The sequence below is a fragment of the Lonchura striata genome, chromosome 2 (assembly GCF_050655825.1).
Source record: "Lonchura striata isolate lonStrDom1 chromosome 2, ASM5065582v1, whole genome shotgun sequence".
Classification (NCBI taxonomy): Eukaryota; Metazoa; Chordata; class Aves; order Passeriformes; family Estrildidae; genus Lonchura; species Lonchura striata.
Genome location: NC_140704.1, coordinates 101,334,114 through 101,355,518, shown reverse-complemented (window position 1 = coordinate 101,355,518; position 21,405 = coordinate 101,334,114). Strand labels below are relative to the sequence as shown.

General features: G+C 36.9%; 1 protein-coding gene across 2 annotated transcripts in view; it reads left to right on the top strand.

Annotated features, from left to right (window-relative positions):
* DOK6 (docking protein 6) overlaps positions 1-21,405 on the top strand; it is a 246,983-nt gene that overhangs the window by 157,771 nt on the left and 67,807 nt on the right. For both annotated transcript variants that reach the window (XM_021530883.4, XM_085571881.1), the window contains exon 5: positions 1,439-1,628. In XM_021530883.4, the coding sequence (XP_021386558.1) occupies positions 1,439-1,628 (190 nt within the window). The remainder of the gene's footprint in view (positions 1-1,438; positions 1,629-21,405) is intronic.

Here is a 21,405-nt window from a genome sequence, read left to right as displayed (position 1 = left end):
CATATATATATATATATATACATATATATATATATATATATATATATAATGTTTAAAAATTAGACACATAATGTCTATGATACTGAATTTCAAACAGAACAGGAAGCTAATGTTGATGATGCAGGAAATTTCTCTCACTTAAATTTAAATTTCTTCCCAATTTTTGTGAGGACGCTGTGAGAAAATTCAGTTCCAATGGTAGATTAAAAATATTCTACACCAAACACTTTTTACTTTATCAAGTAATTGGAGACAGTTTTCCTATCAGTTGTCTCTCTAAAGAACATTTTCCTAATATTGTTATTGAATAAGCATTTCTCATGCTCATACTTTGAATTGTTCTTACCTCTTTTTGTCAACACCTTCAGACAGTAGAATTGACATTTTGCATTTCTACCCATTTCAAAGATGAAAAAAAAACTGTGAGTGGAAAGTTGTGAATGTACTGCACTCTCCTGTATGATGTTATTAAGCCCTAATATTGCAATGTATGTAGCATTAAAATACAGGCTGGCTCTTCCAACTACACAACTGTACAATATACAGAAATTTAACTGAGTTTTTAATTTTTTGTAGAAGCAACTCATAGAAATATTAGTTATTCTTCAAAGAAAATTGCATTTTTATTTCAATTTCTCTTCTTAATAATGTTTACTTCCTTCCATATGAGTTAATGGTGTTTTACATCACTTTGTTTTTTTCCTTTTTTTTTTCCCTTTTTTATGATTTTTTTATTTGCATTGCTTATTAAATCCTATGCAATTCAGGCACTTCAGAATGTTATTAATGCCCTTAACCTCCTACTGCAATAAGTGCACTTTGCAAACAAAGTGCAGCTGATAGTGATTGATGTCATGACCATAATAATATATCATGTTGAATCATATGTTTAAAGAAAGCAACAGAAGATTAAAATTGTTATTAATTTTGCAAATACGAATTACTTTGGCAAATAAACAGAAACTGAATGCAAGGGATGTAATTATTTACAAGCTTCAATAAGTAAACTTGGATTTGCAATTTCAAGGACAGCTTTTCTAAGAGGCAATGGCTGTACATACATATTTTGCCAGGATACCTTTAGTTCTGTTCTTTGAGAGAAGAGTCTCTGTCAGAGTTATCATCATTTTGAATTTTGATTTGTAAAGAGCCATGGAGATTAATGTGAGGGTAGAAAAGGACTTCAGTAAAGGTGCTGGGAACATATGCCCAAGAGGACTATGCAGATCATCTGTGAAAAATGTTTCAGACTGCTGATTCTCCTCTTACTCCTCTCTTATGCACTAGCAGAACTGCTTCAGTATCAATGGATCCTCACCTCTGTTAAAGCTAGAAATTTGGCTATGATTTCTATATCATCACAACTAAAGACTTCACTTTTTTTTTTTCCAGTGTAAAATCTTGCTTTAACCTGTAATGTCTTTGTGTTTTTTTCCAGAACGATTCAATGTATACCTTATGCCTACACCAAATTTAGATATCTATGGGGAATGTACAATGCAGATCACACACGAAAACATCTATCTCTGGGACATCCACAATGCCAAGGTCAAGCTGGTCATGTGGCCTCTGAGCTCTTTGAGGAGATATGGACGTGATTCAACATGGTTTACATTCGAGTCTGGAAGGTAAGAGCTAAGGCAATGCAAAAAAAAAAGGAATAAATAAGTGGTGCGTTTTTTTGAACAAGCAGTCTGATAAGGTATATACACCTCTCTTTATAAAGCAAGACAGAATACATTGGCCTCTCCATAGACTTCCCTTTGCTGAATATTACTTTTCAATATATTCAGGCCAGTGTTTGAAATAAACGTTACTATGTCTCATATTAAAAATGAGCTTAAGCTCCCTCTGACTTTTATTTAACTGTGATTGAAATGTCATTCTTAAGGTTTATGAGTCTCACTGTGCTTAAACACTAGTGTAGTATGATTTGACTACATTTGATGGAGAAGAAATTAATTCTGGATTATGGAAAAGGCTCATCACACACATATGAATGAAATAACTTCCATTACACTGGATATTACTCTTTTTGGATGCTCCTGATGACTGATTGCCACCCTAGAGTATAATTGCAAGCAGGAGTACAGAGAACATTGTGAACTCATAAAAAGGCTAGCTCTTTTTTCCTGCCTGCAGTTTTAATCCTCATTGCCATTTCCATCTTCAGATCAGTTTTAAATTTCCACAGAGCTCTGTTTTGTCTCTCTTTAATGCATTTCATATCTTGCCATTTGGTTCACTGCCTTTTCTGCATTTCTGCACAAAAATAATTCTGCATTTAACTCTCCCTCTAGTGGTGATTCAACTTGTATTTTATGGTTCTAGACTATTTTTTATGGTTTGTTTTGGGTTTTTTTATGACTCGCCATACTCCTTTATGAGGAGCCTGAATTTTCTGAAACAATCTGTGAAATTACAGGTATGTCTACACTCTTGGGTTAGACACACTGTCTTGTTAAAAAAATCTTGATATGCCTTTTGATGTTTACTGATTCAATACCATTAACAAATATTCACAAAAGTGCAGTTTGTGATCAGAAACAAAATCATGGATCACAGGGACCCTACTGTCTAAGGGGATAACGGCCAAAATTCCTCTGCCATTTCTATAGCTGGGAATTACCATTTTACCAGTAATTTGCACATCCAGACTGCTGTCACTAGGCCATTTTGGTTCTCTCTTAGTTTTCTGTGATGAGTTCACATGAAGACATCACTGGAGTTTTTTATTTAATGTTTTGGGGTTTTTTTAATAGCTAAAGCTGACCCATGTTTCAACTTGATTTCAATGATTAAGCTGAGGGGCTTATTCAGATATACAATTTTAGCATGAATTAGCATTTCAAGCCTCCTACAGTATTTTAATTCCATTTCAAGCCTCCTACAGTATTATAATTCCATGCTAGTATCTGAATACCATGTGCTCCTACAGTCCATGAACCATATGACCTGATGAAAAGTGGATTGTTTTCCTGTGTTTTATTATTATGAGATAGCTCTGCCTTTATCTGTCATGCTGTATTGTCTTTGATCTGATTCCTCCCTTTTTGCTTGCTTGGGAGTACTTTATCTATCTAATTTCAAAATGCACAGAGGTAAAAAAAATAGGGCTAGAGAAAAGTTGGTATCTTCAATAACATCTGAAGGCTATATAGGGCAACAATAGCACTCATTTTAAAATCTGTTGTTGATTTGCTTGGGGTTTTATTTTTATTTTTTAATCAACAAATCATCTTTCTCATCTTTCTGAACATGATTTTCTTTATCCCCTGATCTGCTAGTACCTTAATACAATGAATTGCTGATGCATGTTGTTTTATCAGAAGTGAAGCACTCATCCATGTTTTATGAGAATGTTATGCAGTAAAAGTGTTGTTGCTTTAATTTTTCCCTAAGGCTTAAATATTAAATGTAGGCAATTTCTTTAAAGAAAATATTTTTTGAATAGGTTATTATGTTTTAGTGTGTTTTAGCAGATATGCAGTATATATGCATGAGGTTTTCATGAACATTAAAAGCTCAGTTTTATATATTTATTTTACATCCTCAGTTTTGATATTTGTTTGAGAAAATAAATCCCTTCAATAACATAAATTGATATATTCACAAAGATACTATGTTAAATAAATTGATAAAAATTAAGCTTTTTGATAAATTTATCTTTTAATAAATATATTGTTTTACATTTAAATGGAATATGAACTTGCATGTACAAAACTCAACTGCTCACTTGTCTAATGAAATGCAGTGACTACACAATTTGAAAAATGTCCAAAATATGGGAGGAATTAACTCAGATTCTTTTAATCTGCCAGGTTTTTCTGTTTAGTTTTGCAGTGAATTTGAGTAAATATGTGTCTTTGTACTGTCTATGAAGTTAGACTTGTCCTTATTTTTTTATTATTTATTGAACCAATGAAAATAAGTATTCCTTGCTCAGACATTTCCTTAATCTATCTTTTTGTCTATCCCAACCCTGCTGAGATATGGGGAAAGAACTGTTTTGTGTGGCTTTGTTCAATGCTGGATGGAGAGATTCTCATTACATAAAGTACCTGATTAGGGCTAATCCCATGAAATCTCTTCACCTATCAGAAAACAGTCATTCACAGCTCCATTAGGCACTACAATAGCTTTGTTCAGATTAATGCTGTTTATCTAATACAGTAAATGGATCAGAGCACATGAGGTAAGAGCATAGCATTTGCGTTTTTAACATCTAGGCTTTCCAGCTAGCCAGTCTTGGACTGGACCCAGGAGTTGTGTTGGTTTTGGGAGAGTTAATTTTCTTCACAGCAGCTAGTATGGGGCTGAGTCTGAGATTTGTGCTGAGCACAGGTTGATAACGCAGGGATGTTGCAGTTTGTTAAGCAGAGCTTGCACAGAACAGAGTTAAGAAGTTTTCTGCTCCTCACCCCACCCCACCAGCAAACAGGCTGGGGGCACACAAGGAGTTGGGAGGGGACACAGCCAGGACAGCTGACCCCAAGTGACCAGAGGGACAATCCCATACTGTATGACATTGTGCTGAGCATATAAAGCAGGGAGAAGGAGAAGGAATAGGGGGGACATTTGGAGTGATGGAATTTGTCTTCCCAAGTCATTGTTACGTGTGCTTGAGAGTTTTCCTGGGAATGGTTGAACACCTGTCTGCCCATGGGAAGTGGTAAATTAATTTCTTGTGACATTTTTCATGTGCACAAGGCTTTTACTTTACCTGTTCTACTGTCTTTCCTCGCTTTTACCCTTCAAATCTCTCCCCCATCCCAGCGGGGGAGTGAGAAAATGGTTGTGTGATACTTTGTTGACAGCTGGGATTAAACCACAACAGGAGTTTTAATGTTTAATCATCAATGATTCACAGCATTTCCTTAGTTTATGGATGTATATAATGTGTTCAGACACCTCATTCTCATTATTTTCTCTATTGGATATGTTGGAGGCACTGTGGAGCTGACCTGTATGGGCACACTTGCTTCTCTTCAAACTTTTGGGAGTGCTGCTCCATGTGCATGAACTAAATTAGTCTTTGACTGTCTCTGATTTTAAGCCTCTGAAATGGGAAGTGTGTCCTTACAGAGCTGCCCACCCTAACTGTCCAGATGAAGTTGCTTTTAATTTGCAGGAGATTGCACTAAGTACATGCAATTTAAGAAACATGCCAGAAAAGTAGCAAAACAGCTATAGGTGAAACATTTCATAGTCCTGATCAGGTGTCAAGACATCCTTTTCAGTCTCTTGCCCAAGTTACAGGTTTCATTTTGCTGATGTTGCAAACCAATCACCATAAAAATACCCTTACCATAGTAAAGGCCATAAACAATGTTTAAATTCCACTCTCTGGTAACTACAAAAGGCAGTTATCCAAGCTTTCCTTTTAGCAAAACAAGCTGTCTGAGGCATCTTTTTAGGACCATAAGAAGAGAGTCCGAAGTTCAGAATTGAGACACAGAAAAAACTAAGTGCATATGGACTCCCTGTTCATTTTTAAATGTTTTTACTTTCACGTTACTGTAGTTTTGTCTTTTGCGTTATTTTCTATGTATGGAAGCTGTCTGGTCAAGTGTATTAACTGGCCAGAAGTATAAAAATATTAAAAGCTGGTGAGAAAATGAGGGGATTGGCTGTAGAAGCTCCAGCCAAAATTTGTCAAATTTTGTGTTTCCAAGAGTGTAGAGAATTTGAGGCAGAAGGTTTTTCTTGGATTTTTGAAAGCAGAAGGAGCCACAAATCTATTACATACTTCTTTTTTTGAAATACATTTTCTTTTACTTTGTAGACAAGATGTTGAAATTTAAACAATTTCAAGTATTTCCAACTAATTCATGCTGTGTATTCAAAGAGATTCATTGAACCACACTAAACTATTTCTTCTTTATTTGCCTTTGATTTTGGTTTTTTTGTTCATCAGAGAAAATGTAATGAAATATTGTCTTCTCTATCACTTCTAAGATCTGGAATCTGTTTTTTGGTTAAGAAAAATATTAAGCTAAAGCATTACACAGTGGTGACATGAGAATTTATCAGATTTTTTTTTTCCCAAGACTGATACATTAATTTTCTCTGTGGTAGATACACAGATGCTAGGGTTATCTGAAGCAGAAAGTTCACTGTTTGCTTCAGGCACTACATTTGACTGAAATGTTTCATTTGTCTGTCAGTCCTCTGTGGTGAATTTTGGTGTTAATATGAAATGTATTAGTCAATTAACCCTTAAAGCTCAGTCACAGGAAACATGCTCTTTTTTTCTTATGTGGGAGGAGGCCCCTTATGCATGTGCCTCATGAGACAGCTGTCATGGGACTTCATACACTGTTGCACATGTCTATGCCTCCCTAAAGAGAAGCCTGCAATTCCTGATTGCTGGTGGATTATCTAAATAGTGGATTAAGTTTATTTATCATGGGTTTCTTATTGAATTATAAATCATATATTTTAAATCATTCTAAATATCCTTAAAATCATAAGCCTGTGGTAGAATTTTTGAGTCACTTTGGGTTGAGTGGCAGCATGAGCACTTGTGCAGCTTCAGTAAATAACTTATCATTTCACATAAACATTAGCTCAGAGCTCTCAGTATCCCACACTTTAAATAGTTAAGTTTGCTAGGATCTTTTCCTTCTTTTACACTTTGATATTTTCAAAAAGCCAAATTACCCATGATATAAATTTTCTGTGGTTTTATGTTTCCTCATGGTCTCTTCACTTCTTTGTCATATCCTTTCCACAAGCAGCATATATCTCCAAATTCTGAAAATAAAAAACTTTCTGGAAAAAGAAACATTAATTTCTTTTATGTATCCTACCCTGACTTTTTTCTCAGTAATGACACAGCTCTAATTTTAGGGGAAGTGGCATTTCTTAGCACTGAAAAGGTTTCATTAGTTCCTGTTGCAGTGCCAAGGTTATACTGCTATATGTTGTAATTGTAGTTCCATTCCTACTTTTTTCCATTCCAGCTCTCAGTTTGCCTCTTGCCAAATTCCTGACCTGGAATAAGTTCTATGTTAGTCATTTGGTTCACTTAAACCCCACTTAAAAAGGAGTTGAGTGTTTAACTCATCTACAGGACTCTTACTCTGGTTTTGATCATGGTACCTAATCTAAGAACTGTTTTACTACTGGAAGCTAATACAGCTTGTTGTAAGTGATTTATAAAGTGCTCATTGCATTTTCTCTCTGCCAAGGCTCCTCTCAGACTGCTCTAGCATTGATAAGTCAGAGAAAGTTCCACCAAAACTCACATAGTAATTAAATTCTTCATCATATAATTGACTACGGGAAGCAGAGAGAAGAAAGTATTGCATTGTACCTTCTAAACATTCTGCTTTTTTTTAAACCCTTTTTTGAAAATTTGCTCATGATATACAAATGTACAAAAGATTTTCTCCAACTAAGAAAGAAAGCCTGGGCCATTCCACTTCACTGTGAAAGCTTATTTTTTATGAGAAAAACAATGATATCTTACAAAGAACTATATTGAGAGAATCCCCTTTTTTAATTTTAACAGAAATAGATTGAAAAGCGACTCTTAAGACAGAGCACCAAGCTTCATAGATAATGTTGTGTAGCCTAATAATGAATAAATTTATAAATAGCAAATTGATAGCAATGAGCACATCACCAGCTCATTAATTCAGCATTGCCCAAGCAATTTTCTTATGAATTTGTACTAAATTAAAGACTTGCAGTTAGAAAAACAGTGCCCCAAAGTCTGTCCAGCAAACACAGCAAATATGCAGCTCAGAAGGAAAGCCATCATCTCTGAGGTGTAGAAGTGGGTTTTATTTACAGATCACAGAGGGATCAGCATGAGTTGTCAACTGATCAGCAGCTGTCCAATATCATTTGTTTATTTGAAATTATTTAAATTTTTTACATCTTACCGCTGTAGGAATCGGTAAGAATGGTGTTCTGTCTGACTCATGTATTAGCAGACAGCATGTTACATTCCTCCTGTGATCCTGGCATAACATGAATTGCACCTTTCAGCTGAAGTGCCTAATTTGCTTTCTCCATTCATAACACAATCATCTCATAGTCAAATTAGGACTTGTTTGAAAATATTTTGAGACCAGCCACCATTTAGCTTTCAGGAGGTTCTACATCCATGAGTGAGCCCAAAAGATTTATTTACTTGCCATATTCTAATTGTCTCTTTTTCATACCTATGCTCTCTTGTAGGCATGCATTGTTTGATTAATATTCCTGAAGCTGAATATGGCTAACAAGGTTATTGCTGTGTAATATATGAGTGCAGAAGAAGCAGACAAAATAATTCATACATTCTTAATCACATTAGGATTCACTTATTGTTTCAACTCTGCATTTTAACCTTTGAATTACACAGTCAGCAACAGCAATAATTAATCTCATATGGCAGGTCTGGATAACTTGAAACATCCCAGCAGCAGGTCCTTTTATCTCCAAGAGGCATAATAACCTTTAACTTCCTACCAGAAAATACAGGAGGGCTAAAATAACTCAGATTAGAAACCCAAAACAATTTAGTAAAAAAAAAAAAAAAAAAAAAAAAAAGTAAAAACTCAAAAGCTTTTAAATACCAAATGCCAATAGATTTTGCAATGTTCTTCATTTAATATATAGATACCATTTACACTTAAAGGATCTATTTTAGCACTGAAATACTGTTGCATTTCTCCCCCAGCAAGGCTATTTGCATGAGCTAATTAAAAATGCTGAAAGTTGACACCTAATTATCTATATAGACAGTGGAAGAGTGTTAAACGCTTCACAAAGGGCAATCCAGAAGGCCACGTTTTGCATGGAGAACCATGTAGCCAGCAAGAATGCTAAGCACAAATAAATCCTTCTTTTCTCCAAAGCTTATGAATGTAGGATCATCAGTTGAGGAGGAGGTTTGAAATATCCATTATGCTAGGGCTGTGTACTGTACAAACACGGAAGGAAGTAATCAAAATGCAAAAACCGGAATTTGCATAACAAAAGAGCCTTGTTCATGAATATGTAGGGATCTGTGCAAACCTGTGCTTGCACATGCACACACATGGAGCATTGCAGAAGCATAAAGGGACATTGTTTTATACGTTCGTGGTTGTCAGGAACTCTGGTTCCTCTGCTGGCATGTAGGTTTATTCTAAAGGTCATTTTAGTGTTGAACAGTTGTCTCTTGTATATCCAATGCAAAAGCAATTGTAATGCAAGTTCTATTCGTCTCTGGAGCTTGAGTCTTCATTACAATGAAATCATGCTGAATATAGCTTGACTGTTGTTCACTACTCTTGGACTGAGAAAGCTGCTTTAGCAGGCTGGTTTTGGAAGATTTTGCCTAATATCTGCCTAATTCCCCCTGTTCTTTCAGCCAGTGTTGATCCATTGTTCTCAGAAATAAAAACTCACTTATAAGTAGCAGCTGAAGCCACGTGGTCTGTTCAGCCTTGAGGAAGCTGAGGGGAGACCTCTTGCAGTCTTCAACATCCTCACAATGGGAGGAGAAGGGACATGTGTTCTGATCTCTTCATTCTCATGACCAGTGTCAAGACTCAAAGGACCAGAGTGAAACTGAGGCAGGGAAGGATTAGGTTAGATATCAGGAAAAGGATTTTAACCTTGTGGGTGCTGGAACAGGCTTCCCAGGGAAGTGGTCACAGCACCAAGCCTGACAGCGTTCAGAAAGAGTTTGGACAATGCTCTCAGGCACACAGTGTGTCCTGTGCAGGGCCAGGAAATGATCCTGATGGATCCCTCCCAACTCACCATATTCTATTATTCTATAAAATAACTATTGGTATCTTTTTGTTTTGCTCTGTTGAGACGCATTTCTGGAAAATGTGGGTACCCAGTAACAACTTTGCTTCCAAAAGAGGTCAGTAGAGTGTTTTTGGCCATTACTGTCACAGTCACAGATGGATAGCAGTTCCAGAAATACTTCTGAGTTCTGGGCATAGTAATTGTGTGAGAGCAGAAATTTCCATGGTGATTCTTTCTTTCAGGAGCTGTATGCTAACTTTTCATTAGTAAGTTGAATGTCCTTAACAACAAGAGCTTTATATGTATGTAAGTTACATTTCCCAACATAGTTATTCCCAACATATGTGATCTCATGGCATCCAAGACTGTTTTGGAATGTGTGCGTAACTGTGGAGGTTACTAACTTTTTTTTTTATAATTGGAGAAGATTTTTTTACTTTTGCTAATTTTTGCTTTCAAAACCAATCAATAATCATGAAAATAATACTTCAATCTATTGATTAATTAATTATTAATTTCATTAATGATGTCATTGATTAGAAAAAATCTTCTGTAAAAAGCTATTGATAATCAAAACCAAGACAATAATATTGAAAACAAACACAAATGGAAACAACATTAGTTTGCAAACCAGGCAATTTTCTTAACTGGTGAATAACTAGGATGTTTTTGTTAAAACCTTTAAAACATGGTAAATAACTCTGATAATACATATTCTTCACTACTTCACATTTTGTGAACTTTTACTACTAAGACAAATACTCACAGAGAAAAATTTAAATAACATGTGTAAAATAATATAAATGTTTTCTTCCCAAAATAAGTATAATAACTAAATATGAAGACCTAAAAGACCCATCCAATTGACCATTCATGATTAGTTGTTTTAATATTTTAACTAGTGCCTGAATACAAATCCATGCGCTAAATTTCAAGGGTTTTTTTCATACAGTACTTTGCTAAGGAGAAAACAAGGCTAATAATTGAAAACCATGTCACAGCTCTCCTAGCATTACCATACTTTATACCCCCCTCAAGTCTTTTATTGCAGCTAAATGTCCTCTCACTCTAATTTAAATTAACTAAAGAACTATTAAAATATTGTCACATAGGGGAGATGGAGAGCACTTTACAGGCAATGCCTACTCAGTAGCATTCTGGAAAAATCAGGCTATTTGGTCCCACCGGCTCCTTTAATCTTCCACTTATTTATAATGTACCAAAGGAAGTTTTGCCCCTTAGCCCCTGTAGAGGAAATGCTATTAGCTACTCTGTACCTCCTAATGGTACTTCTTTGCTATCACAGTAAGTTATTACTATTATTGCGCTATTAATAATGCTGTACTTTGTGGTGTGTGATTTATTTCTGCTGTGAGTGGTCATTTGTCACATATTTTCTAAAAAGCTTCCATCTTATTAGAAAGAGGGGGGTGGGGGGGGAGAAGTAGCATCTAATGGAATCTCTCAATCTCAGCTGCTCCAAACATCATTTGATCTTTCTGACTTTTTGGAAGAAAACTCAGTCAGTGCTATAATTCACTGAAATCTTTCATCTACTTGATTATCCTGTCAGTGGCAAAAAAGTCAAATATAACATTGTATTCGCATGGCTTGCTTGAACCAGTATATCTAAGCAGATTTTCACATTTTTTTACAATTTTTTTTAATAATTCTCTGTCCAACTTGAAAAATATCCCCTCTTTAAAATTATACTTTAAATGGTTCCTGATACACTTTCTGAAAACATTTTGAGATGAATGACAGAAGGGATTTTATTTACCTGAAACAGCTGAAATTTCATCAGGTTGATTATAAAGGTAAGTAGAAATTATCATCATTTATTGCATTTATTAGTATGCAATACTTAAAACTCAAAAACATTTGAAACTGTCTTACCATAAGTATAATTTATGGTCAGGAATGGGATTAGGGGCAGAAAACTATATAGGCTTGGGGATGATTCAGTGGAAAACCCTGAAGTTATTTCAGATGAGGGTGCCAATCCTTTATTTAATGATAGGAATGGATCATGTGTATCTCTGCTCATCTAAGATTCTGCCACTGCCACCAGAGGACAAGGAGCAACAGCAGTGATGCAAACCAGCCTCTGAAGAGGACCTGGGTAGGAGTGTGCTGAAGCTGGTTTGCAACACAAAACAGTGGACCAGCTTGCTGGGACTAAGAGAAATTCAAAAGATTGGTGAAAATAGGAGGGAAAGTTTGTGGAGGTGGGACAACAAAAAGGGCTAAGCATGCGGAATAGGAAATAGGGATGTGGTAATTAAATACAAATGGGCTGGTAAGACAGAATTTGATAGGGAGAGACTTCCTAAAAAATCCAGAAGGTAGCTGGGTTTGGAAATGTGTATCATTTAAGGAGCAGTATCTAATCAGAAAGTGGGGAAGATGCAAGCAAAAAGAAGAGTTGCCCAGGATAAGTGTTTGTCATTAGCAGATGTTGACAAAACAACCTCAAATACTTCATTTCACAGGTACTTAGCCTTTTTTACTGGAAGCTTCTTTAGGACCCATGAGACCAATTTCTCAGAGAGGAAGGGAAAAAAAAAGGAAAAAAATGTATGATTAGCTCTCAGTTTAGAAGCACAGATGAAATGGAGGACAGCCAAGAAAAAGTGTTCTGTGCACGTAGAAGTAGTGTCAAAAGCTGGCTAAAGGGACCATCAGTGGAATAAAAGCAGAAATAGGAATATACAGAAATGAAAATATATATTAGCATTCATCTGCAGACTTAGATTCTGTCTATGATATAAAAAATACCTGTAATATAAATGTTTCAGATTGACAAAATGGAGAAATGCTGTAAAAGACTCCTCCAGTGTTACCAGTGATATTCAAAGTGGTTTTTATGGCAGATGTGAAATAGCCACAAACATGCCCTTGCTATTTTGTGTAAGTGTCCAGGAAAGGCAAGGTCATCTTTTGCTACATAAGAACCATGAATATACATTATCATTCTGCACATAAGGGTTTTATACCCCTTCTCTTTTGCCCCCAGTACTGTTTTATGTTTGGGTAGCAGTATTTAAATTTTTGGTGAAGCAGTAGGTATTTGTATCTACAGTTCATAAGGTTTTTAAACCCAGCATACAGAATCATGGACAGAAGGGATTGGTGCATTCCAATGTTCTGAGCAGTTCCATGTTATAAATTTCTTATTAAAGTATTGCTAAGTCAGTGTAGAGCAGTAAAAGCCTAAACTTTGGAATATTGAACTAGACAAGTAAACTCCAGTGTAAAGGAAGCTTGTTAGTATTTTTTTTTTTTTTTCACAGCAAAGCATGATTGCTTTTTTCATTTTGCTTTCAAACAATGCCCTGGGTTCCTTGGGCAGAGAGCAGGCATGCTGTGCTTAACATTTTTATGCATTAGACAAGATGGATTTCATACTTTTAGATTATGCTATCCCAAATTTGTTTTTCAGTCTTTGTTTTTCCCCTTTTCTGATTTGTTAAGGTGCATTTCTTGTCAATTAATAGTATGCTCTGCCAAGAACTGGTCTGAGGGAATATTAAATGGTTCCACGTGAACACAATGGCCACAGTTTTCACCATTGTTGTTTAAAATATTCAGTTTAAGCAAAATCCTTCACTAAAGATAGCATAAAATATGTCTTTAGCCAATACAGCATCAGTTGTTTCACATAGGACTCATAGTAGATACTCCACAAAAAGAATCTAATTAGCATAACTGATTGATATTAATCACGTGGAAATGTACATTTTGCAAAACATCAGAAAATGGCCATTTCATCCCATGAAGTCTTAGACAGGAGATATTATATATGGTTCTATAGGAAAATATGTAGGGAGCTCAAGTATGTACTATAAACTGTAAATAATTCTGCTTTTTTTTTTCATCCTTTTGTACTCTTTTCCTATCCTTTTCCAGTATCATCTAAGCTATGTAATTATTTGTGATTATTTTCTTTTGCAAGACTCTCTTCTTCCATTTCTTTGTTTCTATACTTCTTTTATTCACTTATACCTTTTCCTTCCCACTTACCTCCATAATTTAAGAAGTCCCTGTTTTTATGGAACGAAATTTTATGCCACTAATTTGAGGATATGAAATATTTTGAGGATTCTCAAGATGTTATCATGCTGCCACTCACCTGAACACAAACTAAAATTGATTTTAGTTATCAGGCTAATGAGAAAACCTTATAGAAAGTTTTTCCACTACTGGAAAGGACAAGCACAAGAATGTCTTATACATAATCAAACTTGGAGTCAGAGACGCCAGGTGAATGCAGTGGGAGTTGTTTGATCCATAACAGGATTGCTGCTGTTTGCAATTGAGAGAACAGGGAAAATCTGTCTACTTCACTTCTGCCTGGCTTGTGTCAAAGAGGAAAAGTTAAAGCAAGTGGGAGTGCAGTCATGTTTCCTCACTAAATTAAATACCACACATAGCAAGTCAGTGCAAGTTCAGTGAATTTTTAATGCTTGTGGTAGGGGTTGCATGTTTTCTGTGATTACTTTTTGATGTTATTTCACACTCAGTTTACCAGTGAAGGCATTATTTGGCCACTGGTGTCAGCATACACGTCTAGCTAAAGTTCAGGCCAGAACCACAGCCTTCAGCCAAGATCTTCAATTCTAATTCAGTGGCTGGATATAGCTTTGGGTTTTTTTAAACAAATCCCTGCCTTGTCTCATACCTGGTGCTATTGCCTACTCCTGGGGTCGCTGCTGTTGTAGTTGACAACCTACCACTTCTGAGATTAGTACTGATGAGTCCTTGGATGTCATTAGCATATGGTAATTACTCATTAGTGTATGTACATAGCATGGTGAATGGACAGCCGTGTGTGCCCATAATATTTGCATATGACTTCCTAAAAATTCCTCTATGGCCACAAAGGTCAAAGCAGTATCTCTCATACCTTAAAAGTGGACTGACATTGAGAGAAGACAGCAGTATTTAAATCCCCACCACAATAAAATAATAAAATAATAAAATAATAAAATAATAATCCCCACCACAATAAAATTACAATGTGCTCAGTGTCAGAGAAATGACTGACCATAAATGCTTTAATGGCCGAAATCACTCTTGATAGTGTATTTAAATAGGGAAGTGGTGGGAGGAACACTTGAAATGCTTATTTTGAAGTACTCAAAAAATTCAACATAGAATGCTCAGGGTGTTCCTTTCATCATTTCTTCACACATTTTGTGTCCCACTTTTGAAATGAGAGAATGCAGCATTCATTCTTCATAAACTGGGAAAACTGATGTTTTGGATGCATCTTAAAATTATGCCTGTGACTACTTCATCTTTTTTCCTGTTTCTATGGATCTAAACGTGGCTCTGTATTAGTTCCTTCATAATTTTTACTTCTATTTTTCTGCTATTATTCATCAATGAAAAATATCAATTAGTTATGCATTAGTTCATTCCTGTTCAGCCCTCCTGAAATTTTTCTTTCTCTCCTTATGTGGATATACTTTGATCAGGAAATACCTACTTCGCATGCCTACTAGCTATCAAAATGGCACAAACGCAGCATCTGCCTGCATCATGGAAGGTACAGTTTGTTTCCAATACCATTCAATCCACAGATAAAAGGTCAGTGAGACATTATAGAACAAATGCACTTGCAGATGATTTCAAATGTTAAATTCTTGGTATCCTACTTATACATATGTGCAGATGCAAAACTGAGACTCCCAGGATCACACAATGGATAAAGTTGGAGGTGACCACTTTTTTTTAACTTTGAGCATCATCGGGTATTCCAAATATGTGCAGGGTCACAGCTTCTAAATATCTCAAGTTTCTCAAAGATGAAACAAAATTAACAGATATACCTATGCAAATTTGATCCGTGGCAGTTACTGTTCTAACATCTGTTATCTGGCAAATGTCTTCTTAAAACAACAGCTCCTTCCTGAGAGAGAACTGAGTTAACTTCAGAATTATATCTCATTGTGTTCAGAATTAATGCAGACTCTTGGGAGTATCATCCGACAGAATTTCCATCCCCAGCACCCTAGGCGAGGAACAGTCCTGAAGATAACAATACTGAAGGGCTCCAAAAGAAAAAAATAAAAAGGGAGAAAATAAAGGTCTTGGGTCACTAAGTTTTATTGCTTTTCTTATAGCAAGTAGTGATATGCTGCCACAGGGCTCCTGTACTATCACACTATCATTTATTTTAACTTTTAGTGGCCTTATTTGGATTTTATATTTAACATTTTATATTTGTTAAAGTCAACAGTATTCATGTAGATTAAATGCTGTTTCCCCTGTGTACTGCTCCTAAAGACACAGAAAGAAACTGAATACTGTTGTTATGAGATATTTGTCTTTGTTGGGGAATAATAGCTCTTAACAGGATTGCAGAAGTCCTGTAGAAATATATGTATTTGCATATGACCCCAGATTCCAGCACTTGTAACTTGTATCTTTCTCGTTCAAAAGTGAGATGAAAAATAATAGCCAAACCATGATGAGTGAAAAGGTTTAGTCAGACAAATTTAGCTTATGGTAATCTTTGCAAACTCTTTATCAGACCAGTTTTACATTGGTGTGTTGTACAGCCAGAGAAATCTGCTCCTTCTGTACTAAAATTTTAATAGTAATATATGAGCTCTTGGTTTATCTTTCACAAAGCTGGTAAGAATAGATGCTTGTCCAGTAGTCAAATAGTATTAATTAATAGTGTTAAATAGTATTTCATCATTATCAACAAAATCTGAGCTCTTCAAATTAACAGAGCTAATTATCTAACAGCATTTTCATGTCTGTTCTATTACATAAACTGCCAAAAATGCAAATGTGTTGTGTATTTTAGAACATATCAACAATTGGCTTTATTATCTTCTCTTTGGTTTTAATAAATGTGACTTTTTCTTTAAGGAAAATGTTGCAGTGTCAAAAGTCTCCATAAAATGGGTTGTTTTGTACATACATATACATTAACTACCTGCACTGATTTCTTAAAAAATATGAATTGAATGCTAATATAAGAAGGTAATTTGCATGTGCAACATAGAATATTTCTTACTTAGAGGTGATAGAAGCACAAACAGCATAGTTCAGTTGCCCCCATCAAAACATTTAGGTCACGTTTTATGAAGTCCATAAAGCAGGAAGAGACAAAAAATGTAGTTATGGCAAAGTATTTGATAAAGATTCTACTTCTTAGACTCCAGAGTATTGCTTCTAGTAGTTAGGAACAATGTCTTGGATATTGGGTGTATTGGGTTTGTGTGACAAGGCTTTGTTAGGAAGTGGACTACAGAAGTGGCTGCCAGAAGCTTCCCCCATGCCTGAGAGAGCCAGTGCCAGGCAATTCCAAGACAGACCTGCTGCTGGCCAAGGCCAAGCCCATCAGTGTCAGTGCCCTCTGGAATCATGTATTTATGAAGAACAGCAACTGCAGCCAGAAAGAGGAGTCAGAATATATGAGATACAGCACTGCAGACACCAAGGGCAGTGGAGAAGAAGGGGCAGGGGGTGCTCCAGGCACTGGAGCTGGGATTCACCTTCAGTGGTGCAGATTGTGGTGAGGCAGCTGTGCTGCTGCAGTCTATGAAAGTCCATGGTGGAGCAGAGATCCACCTGCAGCCCATGGAGGATCCCACAGTGGAGCAGGAGGCTGTGACCCTGTGGGAAGCCTGGACTGGAGTAGGCTCTTGACTGGGACCTGTGGGCTTATAGAGAGAGGAGCCCATGCTGGAACAGTTTGGCTGGACCCCACTGAGCTTTGACCCCATTGGGGACCCACATTGAGCAGTCTGCTCTAATCTATGCCAGAGCAGTTTATGAAAGACTGCAGCCTGTGGGACAGACTTATGTAGCATAAGGTCGTGGAGGCTGTTTCCTGTGGGAAGGATCCCATGCTGGAGCACTGAAAGAGTTTGAGGAGTCCTCCCACTGAGGAGGAGGGGAGCTGTAGAAACAATGGCTGGACAGCAGCCCCCTTTTCCCATCCCCCTATGCCATTGGAGGGAAGAAGGTAGAGAATCAGGAATAAAATTAAGCCTAGGAAAGAAGAAGGAATGGGTGGATACTATTCTTAAGATTTGGGTTTACTCCTCATTAGACTGTTCTGATTTGATTGGCAATAAATAAAAATACTCTCCCCAAGTTGAGTCTGTTTTGTCTGTGACAGTAACTGGTCACTGATATCTCCCTGTTCTTATCTCAACTCAGATACCTTTCCTCATATTTTCTTTCCCCTGGCCAGCTGAGGAGTGATAGAGCAGCTTTGGTGAATACCTGGCTTCACACCATAGCTTAGTTTCTAGGATCTAGGAAATAGAAAACAGAGCCTCTGCACAGCATGTTTGCTATTACATATGGATATATTTCATAATTCCACATCAATCTCCACATTCCACCTCTTATGCATGACTTTATGTCCAGTTTGCTACTTTTTATACTGTAACCAGCATTGAGAATGATTTACTATCTTTAACTCTTCAGCACTATCTAATTTTATTCGGATATATGAAAGTAATTAAAATAAACAAGAACATCTTAAGAGTACGGATGGCTGGTAGCAACCAAATAAAAGTGGTCTGAAATGAGCCCCAGAGAGAATCCTCCTTCTTATCAAAACTGAACCTCAGGAAAAAAACCCTAAAGTATATCTTTTTCCACTGTGTCCTATGATAGACAGGGGTAAACCCCATGGAAATTAAATAGAGGATTATAATGCTACTGGACAATCATTGGTGTAGTCCAGCCCACTTTCTGCACTCCCATTAAGCAAAAAGTGGAAACATCTGGCATGCAGAAATGGGTTGGTATTCCTTGTATGCCCCAGTGACATAAATGTGGTGTCACATGGGTCATCACAGGGACAGTGACTGTAGAGGCAGCACAGTCAATAAAAGAAAAATTATCCCAAGAGTCATAATTACCACCAGTACTATAGAGAAGTGTGTCCTATGTGTCCTTAAAACAAAGAAAAACATTTTCATGAGAAAATTTTTGTTTCTGGTATATGATGCTACTTAAAGAGTTTATTGTTTAGGCAGAAAAATAAATAATCTTATAATGAAAAAATAGTATTCACTCACAAAATGAGTTCCCCTATAAGTCTCCCTGTAACGGGAAATTTTTAGGGTATCACATCTCTGCTTAGAAAGACTAGCAATGTATTCATCAGACTACCACATAAGATTTTTGTTACCATGACTGCATATAAGGTCTTTAAAAGATTTGCAACTCAGAATGCATTAAGATCCTCTAGGTAATATTAGAGAAGGACTGCTGGGTTCCTCTGAGTGGTGGAGTTCCACCTACCTGGCAGCAAATCATCATCAATCATTTCCACTCCATCTGTGAATGTTTTCCTTCTCAGAATTGCAAAATGTTTCTATAAATGGCCTTAGTAGGAAAGCTGCACTGATAGCATGGAGATCCCTTAGTGCATTTAGTTGAAAACACTGTGGATGACTCAAGAAACACAAGATCTGACCTTGAACAAATCTTCAGGGCTAAAGCCCATGATCAAGTTGCTGAGCCATATCAGAGGTGTGATAATATTCAAACTTCCCTGTATTAACTCAGGCTAAATTCAAGGATATTCCACTATCTATATCTCATAAGCATATTCAAGAGCAATGTAAAGTTTCCCACTTCAGCTTAAGTGCAAAAACACGACAATAAGTGTAATGGAGGAATGTCTATGGCTGGCAATTAGCAAATAGCATGCATAATTGCATTTTCTTGTTGTGTATTCTTGCTGGTAAATAACCATGATTAAGGGGGGCAGGCAGACGCCTCATATATCAGAACATTTTCATGGTTTGCTTCTCAGATCATAAAATTATCAGGTTATCCTTTTGACACTCTAGATAACACTCTAAAATGCTGAAAGCGAGGCATGGCTGTTTAACTCTTCATTCCCATAGGGAATGTGTAACAGACCACACTCAGATTCTCTGTTTACTCCTTCTGGATGTTGCACTTTGCACCATTTCTGTACTTAACCTTAGTGATCTTCATTTCCCAAACATAGATTTTTCACAGGATTTTTTCCCTGCCTTCACCGACCTTGTCCCAGCTTTGGGTCTTTCTGACCGTGTCTGCTGCCAAAGTTGCATACCTAAATCATTTACACTTTGAGCACACTTCTATTAATTGTCTTCTCTCTGCTTCATGTACAGGAGTTTCCTAGGTTCCATACATATTCTGTTTATGAAGTTACATTTTTTCCTCATGAATTCCCCCTTCAAAGTATCCCTTTTTTTGCCTGTTCGATAGTAAGTTAGAAATTTTTTATTTCCTTTTTTCTGCTTTTGTTTTTCTATCCTTTCAGCATAGAAGTTGACTTACAGTTTCATAAAAACATGCATAGTTTATTTTTAAGTTGTCTTAGTAAGTATTCCTAAGCATAAAGAGAGCTTTTTATCTAAATATGCTCTTGCCACAAAGAGTTTATTTGCTTTCCTTGCTTTTTTTTTTTTTCTTTTGTTTTCTCAGAAAAGACCTTGCTTTGGCAGGAAGCAAGCTAGCATGTGTTGAAGGCTGGAATGAGCAAAGAATTTGGACCCTCAGGGAAGCTTTGCATTAATTTTATAGTGAGGTCTGCTGCTTAGCTGGCCTGTCTTTAGTGTATGCTGTGTGTATCGTCCTGGCACACAAAGAAGAAACAGGATTTCTGTCAAAATGGCTTAGCTCAAGTTAAGATAACAACAAACAAGGAAAGAACAAAAGTTAGATATCCACGAGAGAGATAGTGTTTGTGTGTCTTCACTGATAATCTAATTAAATTGGAGGCAAAATTGCTAGTTTCCACCACTTTTTAAAAAATCAAAGCTGTAGCAACACAAGAAATAAGTGTCTCAGTTCAGAGTTAGATAGTGCATACCAATTAGGATTTTTTTCATGACTGACAGCCAGAGTTTCAAGGCTTTAAAGAAAGGCTGACTTTTATTTATTACTCGTCTTAGAACTAACAGGCCTAGTCCCATATGTGCCATCTGATGAGCTTCTTTGGCACACAGGAAATGAGCATTACCTAGATAAGCACTTGTGAGGTGGATCAAGGCAGAGCTCAGAGGTCATGATCAGAGGAGTAGAGCCCAGCTGGAGGCCTGCAGTCGGTGGCATTCCCCAGGGATCAATTCTGGGTCTGGCCTAATTCATCTTGTTTATCAATGACCTGGATGAATAGATAGAATGTATCCTCAGCAAGTGATCATGATGATGATGATGATGATGATGATGATGATGATGATGATGATGATGATGATACAAAACTGGGGCAGTTGCTGAGGCTCTGCTGCCATTAAGTAGCACCTTGACAGGCTGGAGTGCTGGGTGGAGAGAAACCAAACAAGGTTCAACAAGGGCAAGTGCAGGGTCCTGCACCTGGGGAGGAAAAACCCCAGGTACCAGTGCAGGATGGGGGCTGGAGAGCAGCTCTGCAGAGAAGGACCTGGCAGTCCGGCTGGGTGACAAGCTGGCCGTGAGCCAGCAGTGCCCTTGTGGCCAGGAGGGCCAGTGGGACCCTGGGGTGCATTGGGAAGAGTGGAGGTGATCCTCCCACCCTGCTGAGCCCTAGTCAGGTCACATCTGGAGTGCTGTGTCCAGTTCTGGGCTCCTCAGTACAAGAAAGACAAGAAGCTACTGGAGAGGGTCCAGCAGAGTTCACAGAGATGTTCTGAGGTCTGGAGCATTTCT